The 18,417-nt window shown below is 36.5% G+C and overlaps 1 protein-coding gene across 1 annotated transcript in view; it reads left to right on the top strand.

The window, feature by feature from the left end:
- Positions 1-16,354, top strand: part of LOC117287961 (ras guanyl-releasing protein 3-like) — a 47,646-nt gene extending 31,292 nt beyond the window's left edge. Inside the window, exons 10-16 of the mRNA XM_033768627.1 lie at positions 2,914-3,091; positions 4,200-4,280; positions 5,471-5,578; positions 7,291-7,406; positions 7,800-8,209; positions 8,774-9,096; positions 10,391-16,354. Coding sequence (XP_033624518.1) covers positions 2,914-3,091; positions 4,200-4,280; positions 5,471-5,578; positions 7,291-7,406; positions 7,800-8,209; positions 8,774-9,096; positions 10,391-10,561 — 1,387 coding nt within the window. The 3' untranslated portion in view covers positions 10,562-16,354. The remainder of the gene's footprint in view (positions 1-2,913; positions 3,092-4,199; positions 4,281-5,470; positions 5,579-7,290; positions 7,407-7,799; positions 8,210-8,773; positions 9,097-10,390) is intronic.
- Positions 16,355-18,417: the final 2,063 nt, after the last annotated feature.

Here is an 18,417-nt window from a genome sequence, read left to right as displayed (position 1 = left end):
GACAGAGTTCGTTTTTGTGTTCTCCAGGAAAACGCATGATGCTTGCATTTGTTTTTTTTGTGGTGAATGCACTTTGACATTTTTATTTCCTACCAGCGCTGTCTCTCCTCTTCATCCCTCTCTAGCACGCTCTCTCCTGCTCGCAGACTGAAGTGCTTTTTATGAACCTTGTGTGAATAAAACCATGTGTCATATACCATTTTACATGGAATTCTGCGCCGCCTCAAAATAGATTGCCAATGTTGTGAATTGTGCTTGGCTTATTTTGTGAGTCAGTGAATGCAAATGACAGCTGCCTCTTTTTTCCTTCATTTTTCCCCTTCTTTTTTTGCGGGTAAACAGTGCTGAGTATATTGAGGAAACACTTGTAAAACTGCATTGTTTGTTTTAGTCAGAGTGCTGTCAAATGGCAACTCTCTTTTTTTTTTTTGGTCCATGAAAAATTACGGAGAAAGACAAGCGAGTGTCAGAGTCAGTGTTAAGTAAATTAACATACCGTGACGATTCCCATTAGAGATTGCCTCACTGTTGAGAATTGTTTACAGCTAATTATGCATGGCAGATGTTTTTCTATGAAATGCTTCGGAATGCTCTGCTGGTGCACAAGTTGAAGGGTTTATTGCGCGATATGGTCAATTTGAAAAACACTGGCACCACACCCTGCTTTCATACATTTGCAACCTTTTTAGCTGATCAGCTGGTTTGCTCAATTTTGGTTTCAATTTTGTCTTCTTCTGAAACTGCAGTTGCATGCCTGATTCATGTGTGTAAAATTTGTCTATATTTTGGTGTACTTTGCATGTTAGATTTGGAATAAAAAGATTAGAGGGGGGAAAAAGGGGGGGGGGGAGAAAAAAACTGCTGGAAATGTTTATGTGGTCACATTGAAATCGAACTGCCCCAATGTTTTTTTTCTTTTCTTCAGGTGAATGAAGATGCAATCCAAAGAATTTTCATGAAAAAAAAAACGTTTGCAAAATTTAATTAAAGTTGCAAGAAGTTTTCTACACAAGAGTTTTGAAATGAGATTAGAAATAAGCTTGCATGAAGAATGAACCAATTATAGATTGGGGGGCACATTAGGTTACTCATCTCGGCATGATGGTTAAAAACAAAACCTTTGAAAATTTAATTCTAGTTGCAAGAAGTTTTTTAGACAAGTTTTTCATTGAGATTGCAATTAAGCTTGCATGAAGAATGAACCAGTAAAAGATTTGTTTGTTTTATGGGGGGGGGGGGGGGGGGGGACACCACACAACACATAAGGTTACTCATCTCTGCATGGTTGTTAATTAATGTATACAGATGTTTATGATTTCGGTGATTTGTCTAGCGTGCCAGTACCTGCCCACCCTTCATAGATCTTAAAGATATTTTGCTTTCAAACCGGGCATATTTTTTTCCCATGTCTAAGCACAAAGGGAGACAGTAGACCCTAATGACTTCCTAGTAATCCATTTATCCAAATGGGACCAGACACATAACACACGCACACTAATTAAATCATGGCATATAGCGTGATAAAGTTAATTGTTGGTGAATTACTTTTTCCACTCTGCTTTTGAAAACAGTTCTTGTCCCAATTATTCTATAAATACTCTCATCTGAAGGGTGATTTAACCCGCCTTCTCTTACAATGAAGAGAGAGAACATTTGGGTTTGGTTGAACTTTCGCCTAAAGCAATAAGCGCACCTTTGAAAGGAATGTGTTGTCATTAGTATCTGGGCTTGATTTCACAAAGCACTTAAATTCAACTTTAATAAGTTGTCAGTATACCATAGTACATTGTTTTAAAGGATTTGGGTACTTTTTTTTCGACACAAAACACAATGTCCGCAGATTTACATTGAACTAACACCGTTTGAAGATAATGATAGTACAAAGCGTACCTCAAAATATAAGTTGCTGAAGTGCTGTAGTTTTTGAAAAATGAGTAAAACAATGTCATGAAAAAAACGTTTTTACATGCTGAAATAATTTTCGTCTCATAATCACTGAGACGAAAATTATTTTCATGACGTTGTCTGCTCATTTCTCAAAAACTACAGCACCTCAGCAAGTAATATTTTCAGGGAAGCTTTCTACTATCATTATCTTCAAACTGTGTAAGTTTAGTGTAAATCTGTGGACATTGTGTTTTTTGTCCTACAAAAGTTACATAGACCCTTTAAGATCAGTCTTGGCTCATTGTGAAACCGACGCCTGTTGTATTACTTTTTAAAAACTTCATCAAATCACTTCATTATTTTGTTTCTTTTTTTTGAAAGGAGTGGCTGGATAGACCCTTCCTCTGTGAATTCGTAAAAATTAAAAGATGCAGCTTTGTTAAACAGGAAATTTGGGATAGTCATAGAATCAAAGAATCCTGTTATTTTTTCCAAGTTACTTTTTGTTAAAGATTCCCTGAGGAATATTCCAACTGTTCTAAAGACTTAAGATTTGTAACATTAGGCCCATATGTTTAGTCTCTATTAGTTTACCCCTTTAGGGCCCACTGGGTGCCACAAAATATTTCACCTACCTTCAACTAACAAATTTCGCCAACAATTGTCATTATCTTGCTATGTTAATATAGAAAATATAGAAGCTACAATTTTAACAACAAATGTCTGTTTTGTATTGGTTTAGTTTTTGCACAAAAAATGGTCAATGGCCTGACAATTCAATTTTATCAGAGTCTTTCTGAAAGGCTATTGTTTTTCAATACAGTTTTTTAATGAAAATACAACAACAATATATTTGCCATGTTTTGGAAAATGGTGATGATTATGTTGAAATTAATGGTCTCTTAATAGTTAACTTCCAAGAACTAGTTCCTTCCAGGCCTAGCTTGCCTCTTTCAAAGAATGATCAACGAATATCATCCTACACAATTTCTGAAAATGAAATTCTTCAACCTCTCTCCTTTCCTTAGGTGTGCACTTGAAGGATTTGATCCTGCTCCACACAGCACTTCCTGATCGTACGGACGACGGTCAACTCAACCTACGTAAGATGGGTCAGCTCTCGGTCATCTTTGCTGAGCTGATGCAACTACAGAACACCAAACCTCCTCTTGAGACCAATGTGGACCTGGTCAATATGCTTAGGGTAAGATTTTTGCACTAAATAATAATAATAATATCAATAGTGATAATACTAATACAAGACACTTAAAGACACTGGACACTTTGGTAATTGTCAAAGACCAGTCTTCTCACTTCGTGTCTTCTCAACATATGCATAAAATAACAAACCTGTGAAAATTGAGCTCAATTGGTCGTCGAAGTTGCGAGATAACTATAAAAGAAAAAACACCCGAAGTTGTGTGCGTTCAGATGCTTGATTCCGAGACCTCAAATTCTAAATCTGTAGAGGTCTTGAAATCAAATTCGTGGAAAATTACTTCTTTCTCGAAAACTATGTCACTTCAGAGGGAGCAGTTTCTCAATGTTTTATACTATCAACCTCTCCCCATTACATGCTAATGATTATTTTGAGTAGTTACCAATAGTGTCCACTGCCTTTAATGGTTTTAATGGTTATGGTTGTAGAGTTTATATTTTGGTTTTTATTTCACTGGAAACAAGTTAGATCAAAATGTCACATACTCTTTGGGATCAAAACAAGTAGAAGACACAATCTTGATTAAATTACAAAGCTCCTCAGATCCTACCGCAGATCCTTAAATCATCTTACCAGTGTTAAAAGGCAGGGTATACCATTGGTTTTTAGAACCGTTTGTTTGGTTGTTTGTTTGTTTGTTTTAGTCCTATATTAATGTATTTTAGTACTGTTTGTTTGTTTGTTTGTTTTAATCCTATATTAATGTAATAAAACTAACTAGTGAAAATTTCATTTGAAACACTTGGTCACGTTTTTGAAAGATCACCGAAAATCCGTAGGGAATATGTCCATGCCGGAAAACACAATCTGAGATTCAATTTTTGAGGCATAAAAACTTATTTATTTTTTACATAACCACATAACTTCAAAGTTAAGTGTTTTATCAAAATGCTTTTAACTATTGACAGCTGCTGTTTTTTTTTTCTTACCAAATTTGTTTATTTTCATTAATTTAATGAATGTTTTGAAATAATAATAACAAAATTAAATAAAATTGGTCCTTGTAGTGACCCACAGGTTTTGTCCTTCTGGTCCTCACAGTTTGACTATTCCTATAATAGAGATTGTAACTGGACTTGTTTGTTCTGTATAGGCATCACTTGATCTCCAGTATACTGAAGATGAAATATATGAGCTATCTTTGGCAAGAGAACCCAGGAATTCAACGAGCGCAGTAAGTACACAAATAACTAACATCAGAAATACTATATCTGTTTGCATCTATCGATAACATTCCACATACGGTTCGTTATAAAGTGCTTCTTGGTTCAAATTCAACTGAACAAGTGATAACACTTCAGACAGAAGAATTTTTCTGGAATGATACTTGTCACCTTTTTTTCAAATAAGTTTTAAGACTAAAAATCATTCAAAACTGAAAAAAAAAACAAAAAAAAAACATGGAACTGGTTTCCAACATACCTTGGGGATTTGTTTGTTTTGATTCAAGTTTCAGGAATCATCTTCCATTTCAACTAAATTCAAATGTTGTACAACACCGATAGATTTAAGTTGCTGCTTTTACTAAATAAAACTTATCTTATGTAAATTTTTCTTTAAAGTTGATGTACATTTGTAGTTCCATTGTTATTTTGTGGTTTCATTGTAATGTAATTGATATTGTTTGTATTCAAGCGCCCAGCAGGCTGCACAATGTTTGTTCTACAAATCTGTTTTATTATTATATATTAACATTCTAGGATTTGAAACTATTCAACTGTTTTTCAAATTAGATTACTGTATTTCTTTAAAACTAATACTTGTTTTATTTTTTTGGTTGTGTTTTTAAGCAATAGAACCATAACAAAATCTCTTGTAAGTTAGTATATATAATGTAATGAGTAGGGTAGATGGCCTTAGCTTTCCATCTAAACCGGACCTTCTTCATTAGTATATATTATATATATAAAAATAGTCCTCGCCACTTCACTCCTATTAGTTCTTAGCCACCAATATTGTTTCTGAAATAGAAACTTTGATTGGCTGTTATTTTCCCGCTTCTTTCTGGATCCTTTCCTTAATCCCTTTCCCCCTCTCGTTTTCTATAAATGGATATGTATTTGTTTGTACTTGTTTTATGCCTCTGAAGAAGGTCCGGATTGGATCGAAAGCTAAGGCCATCTACCCAATTCATCATTTTATATATAAAAATAGTCATAATCATCACCAAAAATACTGCAAGGTAAATTAAAAGCCCTTTACTGACTTTACTGAAAAGACTTTCACTAAAAACTATAAGTTGCTGTGTTACAAAATTGCCGTTGAAAAATGTTTTGTTGGCAGAAGTAACACACAACCTGCATGTAAAGTTCCTCTTTTATTTTATCATTCCCGTAACACAACTTGATTATTTTTTGCTTGAAGCAGCCGTCTACTCCCACCAAACCAGCAGTGTACGCAGACTGGGCATCTGGTGTATGCGTTCATCCCGACCAAGAGACCATCACTAAACATGTAGCCGCCATGGTGGAGGTAAGTAATAGGCCGTGTCCAAAACGCCAACTTCCGCTACATCAGCAGATGCCACGCGCGCGATCTAGCTGGTGCTGTAGCCGTTCAGGGCTTGGCTTTAGATAGAGAGGTTTATAGCAGCATTAGGTATCAAATTGAAAACCCCCAAGTGTTTGGCCCCAGGTGTGGTATTGGCTGTGGCTGGTGGCTGTGGCTAGTAGATGTGGTTAATGGCTGTGGCTAATCCCAGGTCAAAATTCCAGTTGAACCTAGTTAACTGGTGTCAACTGGTTCAACTGGATTGTGACCAAACTCGTCCATTTTCCATATTAACCAACTGGTTTGGACTAGGTTTAACTGTGTTCAACTAGGTTGAAATTATAAACCAGTTGGTTTCTGTCCATTTTCCATATTAAAGGCAGTGGACACTATTGGTAATTACTCAACAAAATTATCGCCATAAAACCACACTTGTTAACAAGTAATGGGGAGAGGTTGATAGTTTAAAACATTGTGAGAAATGGCTCCCTCTGAAGTGACCTAGTTTTCGAGAAAGAAGTAATTTTCCACAAATTTGATTTCGAGACCTCAAGTTTAGAATTTGAGGTCTCGAAATCAAGCATCTGAAAGCACACAACTTTGTGTGACAATGGTGTTTTTACTTTCATAGTTATCTCGCAACTCCGATGTAATCGAGCTCAAATTTTCACAGGTTTGTTTTTTAATGCATATGTTGAGATACACCAAGTGAGAAGACTGTATTTTGACAATTACCAATAGTGTCCATTGTCTTTAAACCAACTGGTTTTAACTGTGTTTAACTAGTTTATCAACTGGTTTCAACTAGTTCCAGTTAAACCAAGTTTAACCAGGTTCAACTGGAATTTCGACCTGGGATTGCTGTAGCTAGTGGCTGTGGATAGTGTATGTGGCTAATGGCTGTAGCTAGTGGCTGTAGCTAGTGGCTGTGGATAGTGGATGTGGCTAATGGATGTGGCTAATAGATGTGGCTAATAGATGTGGTTAATGGCTGTGGCCAATGGCTGTAGCTAGTGGATGTGGATAGTGGATGTGGATAGTGGATGTGGCTAGTGGATGTGGCTGAGGCTATGGCCGAAGCTGTTGCGTAGGGTTTTGCTAAGGCGTCCTATGAGTATGCTTGCTTCCACGGTGATCAATCCGCATCCATTAATTTGACAAGGCCTTAGGTGTTGTTCTTTACACCTGTTTCCTCTTATTTGTGCAGTAATGAAGTTACTGCTTCATAAAAAATGATGTATTTTTTTGGAAGGAGAAAAATAAAGGAAGGACAACAAATAAATAAGGATTTTATAGTCTAGACACACTAAATCTTCAATCTATAAAAAAAATAGTAATACTAAAATACGTACATTTTTATGAAGGGGAAAACAAAAACATAAAATATAACAAAATAAGAACTCAATCCACCAGACAATTTCAAAAAGATATTTATTATTAGGGAATCAATGTGTGGTGAAGAGGTTTTCAACTAGTGGTTTAATCCCAACGAGGCCTGGTTCTTGATAATTTTACCGAGACAAAGTCGAGGTAAATTATCAAGAACCAGGCCTCTTAATCACTTGGATGTTTAAATCTACTGCGGGGTTGCCAGGCTCTTCTTTATGCTGTGCCAAAACAAGTATAAATGTAGATACATTTTGTATCAATGTTTTGGAATTAATATTTCATTTTGTATTTTGATTTATTAACAGACAGTGTTCAAGATATACGATACAGACAGAGATGGTTACATTACATGTGCTGACTTTCAGGGCATTGCCACCAACTTTCCTTTCATGGAGTCTTTTTGTGTACTTAATGCAGACAGGTCTGTACAGAGAGATTCATTTTGTTCTCATTTAATCGTAGGACTGTAGTAAATTTTTCCTTGTGCTAATTGATGGATCCCATTTTGCATGTACACATCCCCCTCCTTTTGATTATGATGATCAATAATGAGCTGTCAAGCATGTTCAAACTTCTTAATTGTCATCCGATGTTTCTTGATGAGTGTGTCTTATTTGTAGCAGTAGGAATTTGTCAAATTATGTCATTAATAAGAAATACATCTTGCTGTAGTGAAGACAGGAAACATTTACAAATGAAAGAAAAACAATCTGAGGGATCAGCATTTAAATCAATCAAAGTTCAACACTTCCTGAGGTATATAGTTGAGGAAACGTTAAGTTGATCAATTCACTCGCCTTGTTTCAACACACAGGGAAGGTCTGATCAGTCGGAGCGAGATGTGCTCTTACTTCATGCGGGCCCACAGCCTGGCTCTTAGCTACAGCTACAAACACAACTTCAGCGTGCACACCTACCTGACGCCAACCTTCTGCCAGCACTGTACAGGGCTCTTGTGGGGACTCATCAAGCAGGGAGTCAAGTGTAAGGTGTGTGGCATCAATGCCCACAAGCACTGCAAAGATCGACTGGTCATCGAGTGCAGGAGTAAGAAAGCAAACGGAACGAACGGGATTACGTCGACGATGCAGCGGAGGCATACGTTAGACGGGCCGGTCAATATGGCAAAGGCAAACGGAAACGCCAACGGGGTCGTCGTCAGCAGGAGGAAAAACAGTCACGATATCAAGGGATACAGCCAAAGTACTAGTCAGCTAAACAGAGGTGAGTGTTTGAACATCATTTGCTTGGGATGCGGTTGTTAATAAACAGGAGTTGTTTTATTTGTTCTAACCATGTGGAAAGATAAAATTCCAGCATCAACAACAAATTGAATAACAAAAAACACTTAGGGTGCTGTACATCTTTACAGTTTTCTTCACTGTTAATATGTTAAGTTTTGTTTAGTTCATTACCTTTCACAAACATCAAAATACAACTTAGTGTAAAAGGGAAACCCAGAACAGGCACTCAGGCAGGCCCACTAAATGGGGAACCTTGATCATACATCAGAATAGAACCAAGAAACAAAGACAGCAGCAAAATGGTAAAAACAATAGCAGAAAACATATGATTGTTTTTTTATTGCTATTTAAAATTCCAACATCAATGCAAAAAATGTAAGCTCATACTGCAAAAAAAAAATGCTTAGGGTGTTTATCTTTCCAGTTCTTTACACAGTTGTTAAATGAAAGTATTCCTTTGGAGTCTGAAATCCTGCCTGAAACAAATCAAGAAGTAGACCTTAAATTTATCCAATTCTATTTTCTATCCTTTGTCATCCACCAGTCTCAATCTCCAAGGAAATAGTGTGGGAGGACCAGCAGCGTTTTACTCAGTGCCAGAAGCAGATGAGACAAGTCCAGCAAGCGACACAGACGGACACCGCCCTCAACCCAGAGACATCGTCCCAAGACTCGGACAAAGAGGGTGAAGAACACGGAGGAATCATCTGCAGCAGCGGCCGGAGGTTGAGTGAACTAAGCGAAGACGACAGCAATAGTAGTTTCGGTGACCAGAATAGCGTGACAGGAAGCGATTCCAGTGTGTTCAAGAGCAGTACTGCATCCAAGAGTGACGAACTCAAGGACAAGCTCATTAGTGCAGAAAGAGTAGGTTTGAGAAATTGTTTTCTCTTCAATGTGTGTTTTTATCACATTTTATTATTTGCGGCAGCACAAATTCATGACCAGTGGTTTGCAGACATTTTCATTTTGGGGTGGGGGTGGGGGGGGGGGGCAAAGACATAATTCGTGTATTTTTCTTCAATCATTTGTGGGAAAAGAAGGGAAGTACCGGTAAGGGATTTGAGCTTCTGCCTACTAACAGGGCCTAATTTCGTAGAGCTTCATGCCCAATCACCCAATAATACTTTTAAGCACTATCATAAAAAGTTTCTGCTGAGTGAAAAAGAGCAGATGATCAATCACTGATGTTACATTTGACACTGTATTTTGGCTGGTAACCGTATTGATTAATTTTGTTGTGGTTCCTTTTTGTTCTGTGAATTTGGGCTCAGAGATTTCTCAAACAAAAAAATACTTGTTGGTTTCTGAAGTTTTATACTCTCATTATATTTTCACTATTATGTGTACTTATTTATCAAATGCTTTGCTTGGAATTCTACACTTTTATTTGTTTTGAAGAACAGGCAATGATATTCTTTCTACTTCAGTCTGTTTTCCAATTCGTTGGCCCTCCGGAACATCAGTAAACTTTTTATTAAATTAAAGTCTATAAAATGCTATACCATGTATACATGCTTACTTATCCCTTGTACTCGATCAAATTGCTTACTATCCCTTGTACTCGATCAAATTGTCTTGATTGTTTCCGAGGGCTAAATATCATGCCTGAAAGAATCTACATGTACATAACACTCAACAAAAGTACTTCATTTCAAGTCATCTTTGTGTTGCTTTCTTTGTTCTTTATTGTATTATGGTTTGATTGGTCTAACTATTTCCCTTTGTAAAAAGGATAGAATATCCTGCTATGTGTTTTTGTTTTGTACTAATAACTTTTGAAATGTTCCTATTTCTTATTACTCCCCATTTCTATTATTTATATTTTAATCTGAGCTTGCTAGTAGTCCTTACAACAATTTTATATAATATAGTCATAGGCCTACTTAATAAGGCTCGTTTATTTTCATGTCTTATCCATTGTTTTTTTAAATCTATTTTTATATCTTATCCATTTTTATATCTCAGCCATTGTTTTTTTCAAATCTATTTTTATTTATCATAAATTGTTTGTTAAATCTATTTTTATATCTCATCCACTGCTTTTTTAAATCTATTCGTATGTAACTCTTGTTTTAAACACACTTTGACCTTTGGCTGCGATGGCTTGAATATTTTTAATAAACCAATAATAATAATAATCAAACTTTCTGTCCCTCAGGAACGAGAACTCCTGGAGATGGAGAATGTTCGCTTGAAACACGAAGTGACGAGCATTCAGGAGAAGAATAAGATGCTTGAGAGTCACCTAGAGCTAATCAGACGACATACTGTTTCCTTCATTCTGGATCAGATGGATACCTTACATCTACAAAAAGATACACAAGTCTGATGAATAGCTCTGCAAGCTTTTGATGCCACTCACATTTTTATAAATACTAGTGGAGCTTTTCTGTGATGTCGGCAGGAGTTGAACAAGACTTATTATTACCCAGTGCAACAGTGGCAAAAGATACCCAAGTCTGATGAAAAACTCTGCAAGCTTCTGATGTTGCTCACACTTCTTACAAATATGAGCAAAAGTTTTTCTGTGCTTTCTGCAGGAGTTGAGTAAGACTTATTAGTGGTGCACAAAGGGAGAAAACCCCCAGCAACTCAGACTTCTTACAAACTTGAGCAAAGCTTCAGTGTTATGTCTGCAGGAGATGAACAAGACTTATATTATAACCCAGTGCATCAGTGGTGCGCAAGGGGACACAAATCCAGCAACTCACACTTCTTACAAACTTGAGCAAAGCTTCAGTTCTGTCCGCAGGAGTTGAGCACTAGACTTATATTATAACCCAGTGCATCAGTGGTGCGCAAAGGGACACAAACCCAGCTTACAAATACGAGCAAAGCTTCTGTGCTTTCTGCAGGAGTTAAATAAGACTTATATAACCCAGTGCATCAGTGGTGCTTAAATAGACAAAAAGTATTATGACTATGGTCATGCCAAACTGTTGATACATGACGCAGATATTTTTTTGAAAGTCACAGATAGTCAGCTGTGGTATTGTATTAGACTAACCATCGAAGGTACACATGTAATGTGAACGACCCCCATCTAGTGATCACTTCAAAATGGTGCCGTTGGATTAACCTGTAATGTATGATGCATAAAGGTCATGGGGGGATGAAAAACTGGATGTTTCATCTATCTTTGGCTGTGGATGATTTTGAGGTCTGGAGTGTGTGGGACTGCGAACGTGGACATTGTCATGTTGAAAGGAGAACCTGAAAAGTAATTTTCGTTGATTGCTTACACGAGAGAAACCTCATAGTGTCTACTTCCCAAATTACAAAAAGCTAACTTTAAATATGTTCTTTTGAACAACATTTACAGTTGTTTCTGGAGACAAACTAGCATTACCCAGGCTCCAATGCATGGCACTCCTTACAGCGAAATTCTGCGTTTAAAGAGTTCTGTAGTAAGGAGTGCTATAAAATTGGAAAAAGATCAGAAACTGAGGGAAACAATTTATGCTACCGGCTTACGAGATAGAGGAATACGCCTTTTAACACATGCACGCAAATCGCATGAAACCTGCTTCACAACATTGTAATAGCAATGTTTATAACACACTGTCTGCACGAATACAACATCAAGGCATTCCTGTGTACAGCTTACCAACCCCTCCCCTGACAACATTGCATCATCGTCATCATCATATCGAGCGAACTCGGGCATCTTTGACAACGGCTCTCCACTGGTCTCTTCGCTTGAAAGTCACGGCAGTTAATGCTAGAGTCCCGGTGCAGGGTGTCTACAAATGTTGTTGCAGGAGGCCCTCTATGATCTTTTGCCATGTTAAGGCCCCCAGAGCAAAGTTAATTGAGTCATCGTTGCAGTCTCAACATTGTAAAGGATTCATCATCATGGTTGGAAGGAGGACGATAAAGTCTACTGTAGCCGTATCTTAAGAAGACTGGTCCTCGTGCTTATCCCATAAGCATAAGAACAAGTACAGGTACTTGTTTATGTATAAACATGTGTGTCGGATTTAACTGCGAATCTCCAGAACCATGCTGAAAGCCATGTGAAATGATGCAGGGTCAAGTGATTATGGAAGTGGGCCCAACATGCAGAAGCTTTCTGGCATAATTTACGAGCCTTGTAGTGTGAAGTCAGATGATCAGGCTAAATCTTAGGTGGCCACACAGCCTCTCCTTTGCTCAACAGTAGAGGGCTCTTTGCTGATCAGTAGTGTCAAATTTAATCATGCGCAAGTGCTAACTGTGGAATGTGGTGCATGCTGATCTAGCTAGGGATCAAACTTAATCACTAGCTAGACCAGCATGCACCTCATTACACTACTAAGGTGCGCATACAAGTATTTGTGCTACATGTATAAGGTCTTTGGGGAGTTGGGAGGTCGTAGCCATGTAATGGCTGTACTTTGATAACAAGTCATATGATTTTTCTTCCTCTTGCGTATAATTTTACAATTAAATGAGCCTGCTCCTTTTTCTCTGATAATTTTTTTAGTTTTAATTTTTTATTTTAACATAAAATTCTATTTGCCAATTTGTCCATATGCAAACGGTCACATAACAGAAGCAGCTTATTGTTATTGTGCTGGCACACTACAATAATTTTTTGTTGTGATCAAATTTATGAAATGTAAAGGGACATTTTTTTTCCCCAGTGTAATTATATACTGTACTGTGTGTTTGTGGCGTGTCTACACCCCAACTCATTTTTGTATCTAGGATTCTGTATATAAATCTGTATTATACCAATTGTTTAACAGCTGGTCTGTGCTCAAATAATATAAGATTTAAAAGTAAAACGCTTCATGAATTGTGTTGGTTTAATAAATAAAACACTGTACACGTTTGAGGTGAACATTCCGTCTCAAGCAAAACATTTTGAAGAGCTATTTACAACATGATTAATTTTTAAATGTCCAGATACCTTGTAGTGAAATTAAATGAAATATTAACCTTTACTAAATTATTCTTCAGGCATTCGTAACTAAAAATAAAATGATCTGCTTCGAAACCAGTTTACGCATTTATCTAATTTGGGGGTAATCGAGTAAAATTGACAAGAATGGAGTTCTTACATTTTCTTAACATCTTCATAAAAATGGAGATAATGAATCAAAAATTTATTTGGTCATTCAAGCTTGATTTCTGACCAAGGATCACCAAGCTGCAGGATATTCAATTCGTCTGGCACTTATATTTATACTTTTAGTTTGGAGTTTTTCAAAGTAAAACTTGGTTGGGATAGAGTTAGGCAATTTTTTTTACATGGACGCACACAAAAAAAGCGGTGCAATTATGATATTTTGTGCAGTACATTTTGAAGTGTCTATGTCAGAATTGTGAGACCATCTTTAATTCCCGGTTAAGTAAAAGACACTTTATCAGAAAACCAGAAAGTTTCGGGGAGCATTTGCAGGAGCACAAAACAAATGTAACCAGTGTAGGCTTATGGCCTCTTGGCCAAAGTGCAACTCCAGGCCTCCGCGTGATACAGTAGGGAAAACAATTAGGAAAGATTTTGAAAATATACTTAATTTGTAAGAGTGAGCAAGAGTGGGAGAGAAGGAGAGAGACTGGATATTTCAAAAACTTTCCAAGCAAACTTGTAATTCCATGCCTCTTTGTGAAACGAGAGGGAAACAAATCTTGGAAATATATAGAAAAGATACTAATTATGTAAGAGTGAGAGAGCGTGGGAGAGAGGGGGGGGGGGAGACAGGATATTTTAAAAACTTTCCAAACAAACTAATTCCAGGCCTCTATGCGATACAGGAACAAAACAAATCTTGGAAAGGATTAGATAAGAAACTAAATTTGTACGAGTGAGTTATAGTGGGAGAGAAGGGTGAGACATGACATTTTAAAAACTTTCCAAGCAAACTTGTAATCCCAGTCCTCTATGTAATACAAGAGGGAAGCAAATCAAGGAAATGAATTTAAAAGATAATACTATGGTGGAAAAAGTAAGCAAGAGAGTGAAACAGAGAGAGACTTTAAAAACTTTGCAAGCACACTTGTAAATCCCAAGGCCTACCCGTGATACAGGAGAGAACAGAGTCAAGGAAATAAATTAAAAAGATACTAAATTTGTAAGAGTGAGTGCGATTTGGAGAGAAGGGGCGAGCCATGGTATTTAAAAAACTTTCAAAGCAAGCTTGTAATTCCAGGCCTGTATGTGATACAAGAGGGAAACAAATTATGGAAATATAATAGAAAAGGTACTAATTATGTAAGAGTGAGAGAGCGTTGGAGAGAAGGGGGGAGACATGACATTTTAAAAACTTTCCAAGCAAGCTTGTAATTCCATGCCTCTATCATGTGATACAGGAACAAAACAAATCTTGGAAAGGATTAGATAAGAAACTAAATTGTTAGAGTGATTGAGAGTGGGAGAGAAGGATAGACACAGAATATTTTAAAAACTTTCCAAGCAAACTTGAAAATCCCAGGTCTTTATGTGATGCAGGAGGAAAACAGAACAAGGAGGACAACAATTAGAAAAGATACTAAATTTGTAAGAGTTAGAGAGGGGGTGTAAAAGAGAGAAAGGGAGAGAAGATATTTTAAAAACTTTCCTAGCAAACTTGTCTGCTAAGCTATCTGTTTCACAATTGCTGCACCAATCACAAATCATGCTCTTTAAGATTAAATTTGTTTGAAAGCAGCAATTTTAGATAAAGATGCTAACAAATTATGAATCTACCTTAAGTAAACACTGCTGCTAAGCTACTAGCGTCTCACAAATGCTGCATAAATTATAGTTCATGCCATTTTAGTTCACAACAACGCACCAATTGCAGTTAAAGCTATGTTACAAAGACAGAATTATCCATAAAAGCTTATTCGACAATTACTAAGAGACTCTGTGTGAACACTGAAAGTATGTACTATTCAAAATTTTTGGTTGACAAAAATTGTCCAGGGTATTTTAAGGAGTAAGTTTTATTTTGTGTGAAAAGAAAAGTCTTTTTTTATTGGGTCGTTCCAAGCTGGTCCCAATTTCATAGAGCTGCTTGAAAGCACAAAAGCAGCTAAGCACAAAACAATGCTAACCAGATTAAGGTCAACAGCTAAAACACCATGTCAAATGTACCATTCCTGACTGGTATCCTGCTCATTTTTACTTAGCAGGAAATTGTTTAGAAATATTTTTTGCTTAAGCAGCTCTATGAAATTGGGTCCATCAGGTATTGTTCTCATCTAACCCTTGTGACTTATTTATAATTTCTTTTTAATGAATTCTATTGATACTTTTGACGATAACCTTGAGCAGTAGCCCTTCCTGTACAAGCACTGGTCTTCCACTAAATGCAACGAAAGAAGAAGAAAACAAAGCCATAACAAAAATGGTGCATAGTAGCCTCAACTCTTACTAACGGCAGGTTCATACTTCATGCAAATGTAAACAAACAAATAAATCCTAAAACATCTTATTAACTCAAGATTTAAAAAATAAAAAGACTGGGCTGGCCAATCTTGTCTGTATGATAAGGTGGAACAACTCTTTCCTCCTCTTCTTTTCTGTTAATTTCCTGCTTTTTTCCTTCTGCGTTACAAACAACAGTTTCAAAGAAGCATTATCACAATCTGTTTTTTTTTTTCCAGTCACCCTGCAGTCGCTAGTAGGCCTACGCTTCAGTCTGATAATGTAGACAATTATGAATCACTTTATACGTTGTAATAATTGCATCAGGTTTTTGGTAAACACATTTTAAAAAGTCAAATGGTTGCTTTGCATTTGTGTTAAGTATGACCTAGCCATAAGAGTTGCTCTATTTTTCTGTATTTTTCTGTATCCAACAAATGGATATTTTTATAATAAAATGTCGCTTAACTTATCTGTCTAACTAAAACTGGTTGTAAAAAGGATGGGTTGAGATTTTGGACCAAATCGGTGCTTATATGGAGTGTTTTGGTTATTAGTTTACTAGAGTTAGCAACAAACCACCAGTTCTTTCAAGCCTTAACCAGTTCAAACTGGTTCTAACCAACTGGTACAAGTCACATTCTAAAGACCAGTAATACTTTATGCACAATATTGTTGAGCATAGATAGAATGCTAAATTGTGGTTTATATATGAAATTGATTAAAAACAAACATTTCAGTGATGTAAATATTAAAATAAATATATATATTTGAGTTTCTATCAAATTTTTGTTGAAATTTAATTTATTCTTTAAGGAAGAAAGGGTTGAGTATTGGATGGTTTTGTATTCATGCTGATGGGTGATTATTACCTCATTGTATATTTTTTAGATCATCTCACATGACCACCATCATTTTAACTGATTTTGACCCTAAATCAGCCATAGTGTTTATTGTCAAAGAAGTTGTTTTTTGTTTATAGTTTTTTTGTTTTGTTTTTAAGTGCTGCAAAAATTACACCTGCAATGTTGGCTCAGTTAGGCTGGATAAAAAAGTCTGCTGTATGTGTACAGAGCTATGTATCATAACAAACTTTGGAATTATACTATAGAGGGCTGTCAAGACAGATAGACCCATTTCATATGCTGCCTTCACTGAGGTTTTCAACTCTCGACCAATGGTAGGTCTTTATTGACCTCAGTGAGGGCGCTGTTCGCGTTTGTGGCATCCTATGCAAGGGGTCTATTTGAGGAGTATTTTGTGAAGTTTCATGTTTGTAATGTAAATGTGATGTTAACGTCAATATGCTGCTATTTGTATAATGTGGTGATCAAGTGCATTTTAAGATTGGTCATACAAGTTAATATTATTTTAACTGCTTATTTGGTTAAACCTCTAATAAATAATTGGAAGAAAAAAAACATGATACTGAAGCCACCTATAATTTGTGTAAAGTTTTTCTAATGTCATGTGTCATGTCTAATGAGTTCTATAAGACCGTATTGTGGTGTTTTTTTTGTCAGAGTGCATGTAAAATCCAGCTTTCTTTCAAGCAACTATCACCCAAGTTTTTCCCACAATCAAACCTGGGCCCAATGTCATGCTTATCGAAAGCAAATACTTGGCGCTTTATTGAAGCAGGGAATTACGCGCTTGTGTCAAGTGTATTTCACAGGTTATTAAGGAATTTTTGCCTGTGCATGTGCATACTTCATGTTACTATCCTTCGCTTTAGTGCAGAAATTCGGTGCTTCCCTGTAGGTGAAGAATAATAATCGCAATTGCAGAAATTGGGGTAAACTGCTCTATGGAATAGGGCTCTGATTGGATCTTGCTCGTACACAACATCTGACTGTAGTGCATACTGGAATTTGTCTCCCAAGATGTCTCGCATTGGATGTACTTGTACTTGTGAATTCAAACCCTCTTCCTGTCATGAGAAAACATGTTTTGTTGAAACCATGGGTTGGCCGTGGTCGGTGTTACCAAAACATTCACAATGTGGATAAACAAGTGATCCGAATAATGCAACTTGGTGATTTTAGTTCAAAGATATACATTTTTGTTTTTGCCCTACATAAAAGAGGAAATTGTCACACACACAAACTTCTTCATTTTTTGTGTGGCACTTTGAGGTCTCGAAATCAACCATCTAAAAGCACACAACTTCGTGTCGGTGACAAGGGTGTTTTTTTCTTTCGTTATTATCTTGCAACTTCGATGACCAATTGAGCTAAAATTTTCACAGGTTTGTTATTTTATGCATATGTTGAGATACACCAAGTGAGAAGACTGGTCTTTGACAATTACCAATAGTGTCCAGTGTCTTTAAAGCCATTGGACCCTTTCGGTACAGAAAGAAAAAAAAAAGTTCACAGATTTACAAATAATTTACAGGGTTTACAGAAGGTAATGGTGAAAGACTTCTCTTGAAATATTAGTCCATGAAATGCTTTACTTTCTGAGAAAACGGTAAAACAATATAAATTCTCGTTAGCGAGAATTACGGATTTGTTATAAACACATGTCATGACACGGCGAAACGCGCGAAAACAGGAGTGGGTTTTCCCGTTATTTTCTCCCGACTCCGATGTCTGATTGAGCCTAAATTTCCACAGGATTGTTATTTTATATATAAGTTGTGATACATGAAGTGTGGGACTTGGACAATACTGTTTACCGAAAGGGTCCAATGGCTTTAAAAGGAGATGAAAAAGGAGAATATTGTTGGATCAGCTGAAAGGGTTGCATGCCATGGCTCCATTGATAAGATTATTTTCATTAAAAAACACTTGGCCTTTCTTCTTGGAAGAGAAATGAAATAGGTATAAATAAAAATAGATCAAATA

The sequence above is a fragment of the Asterias rubens genome, chromosome 1 (assembly GCF_902459465.1).
Source record: "Asterias rubens chromosome 1, eAstRub1.3, whole genome shotgun sequence".
NCBI classification, from domain to species: Eukaryota; Metazoa; Echinodermata; class Asteroidea; order Forcipulatida; family Asteriidae; genus Asterias; species Asterias rubens.
The sequence above is the reverse complement of the archived record's forward strand: the minus strand, read 5'-3'. Positions and strand labels throughout refer to the sequence as shown.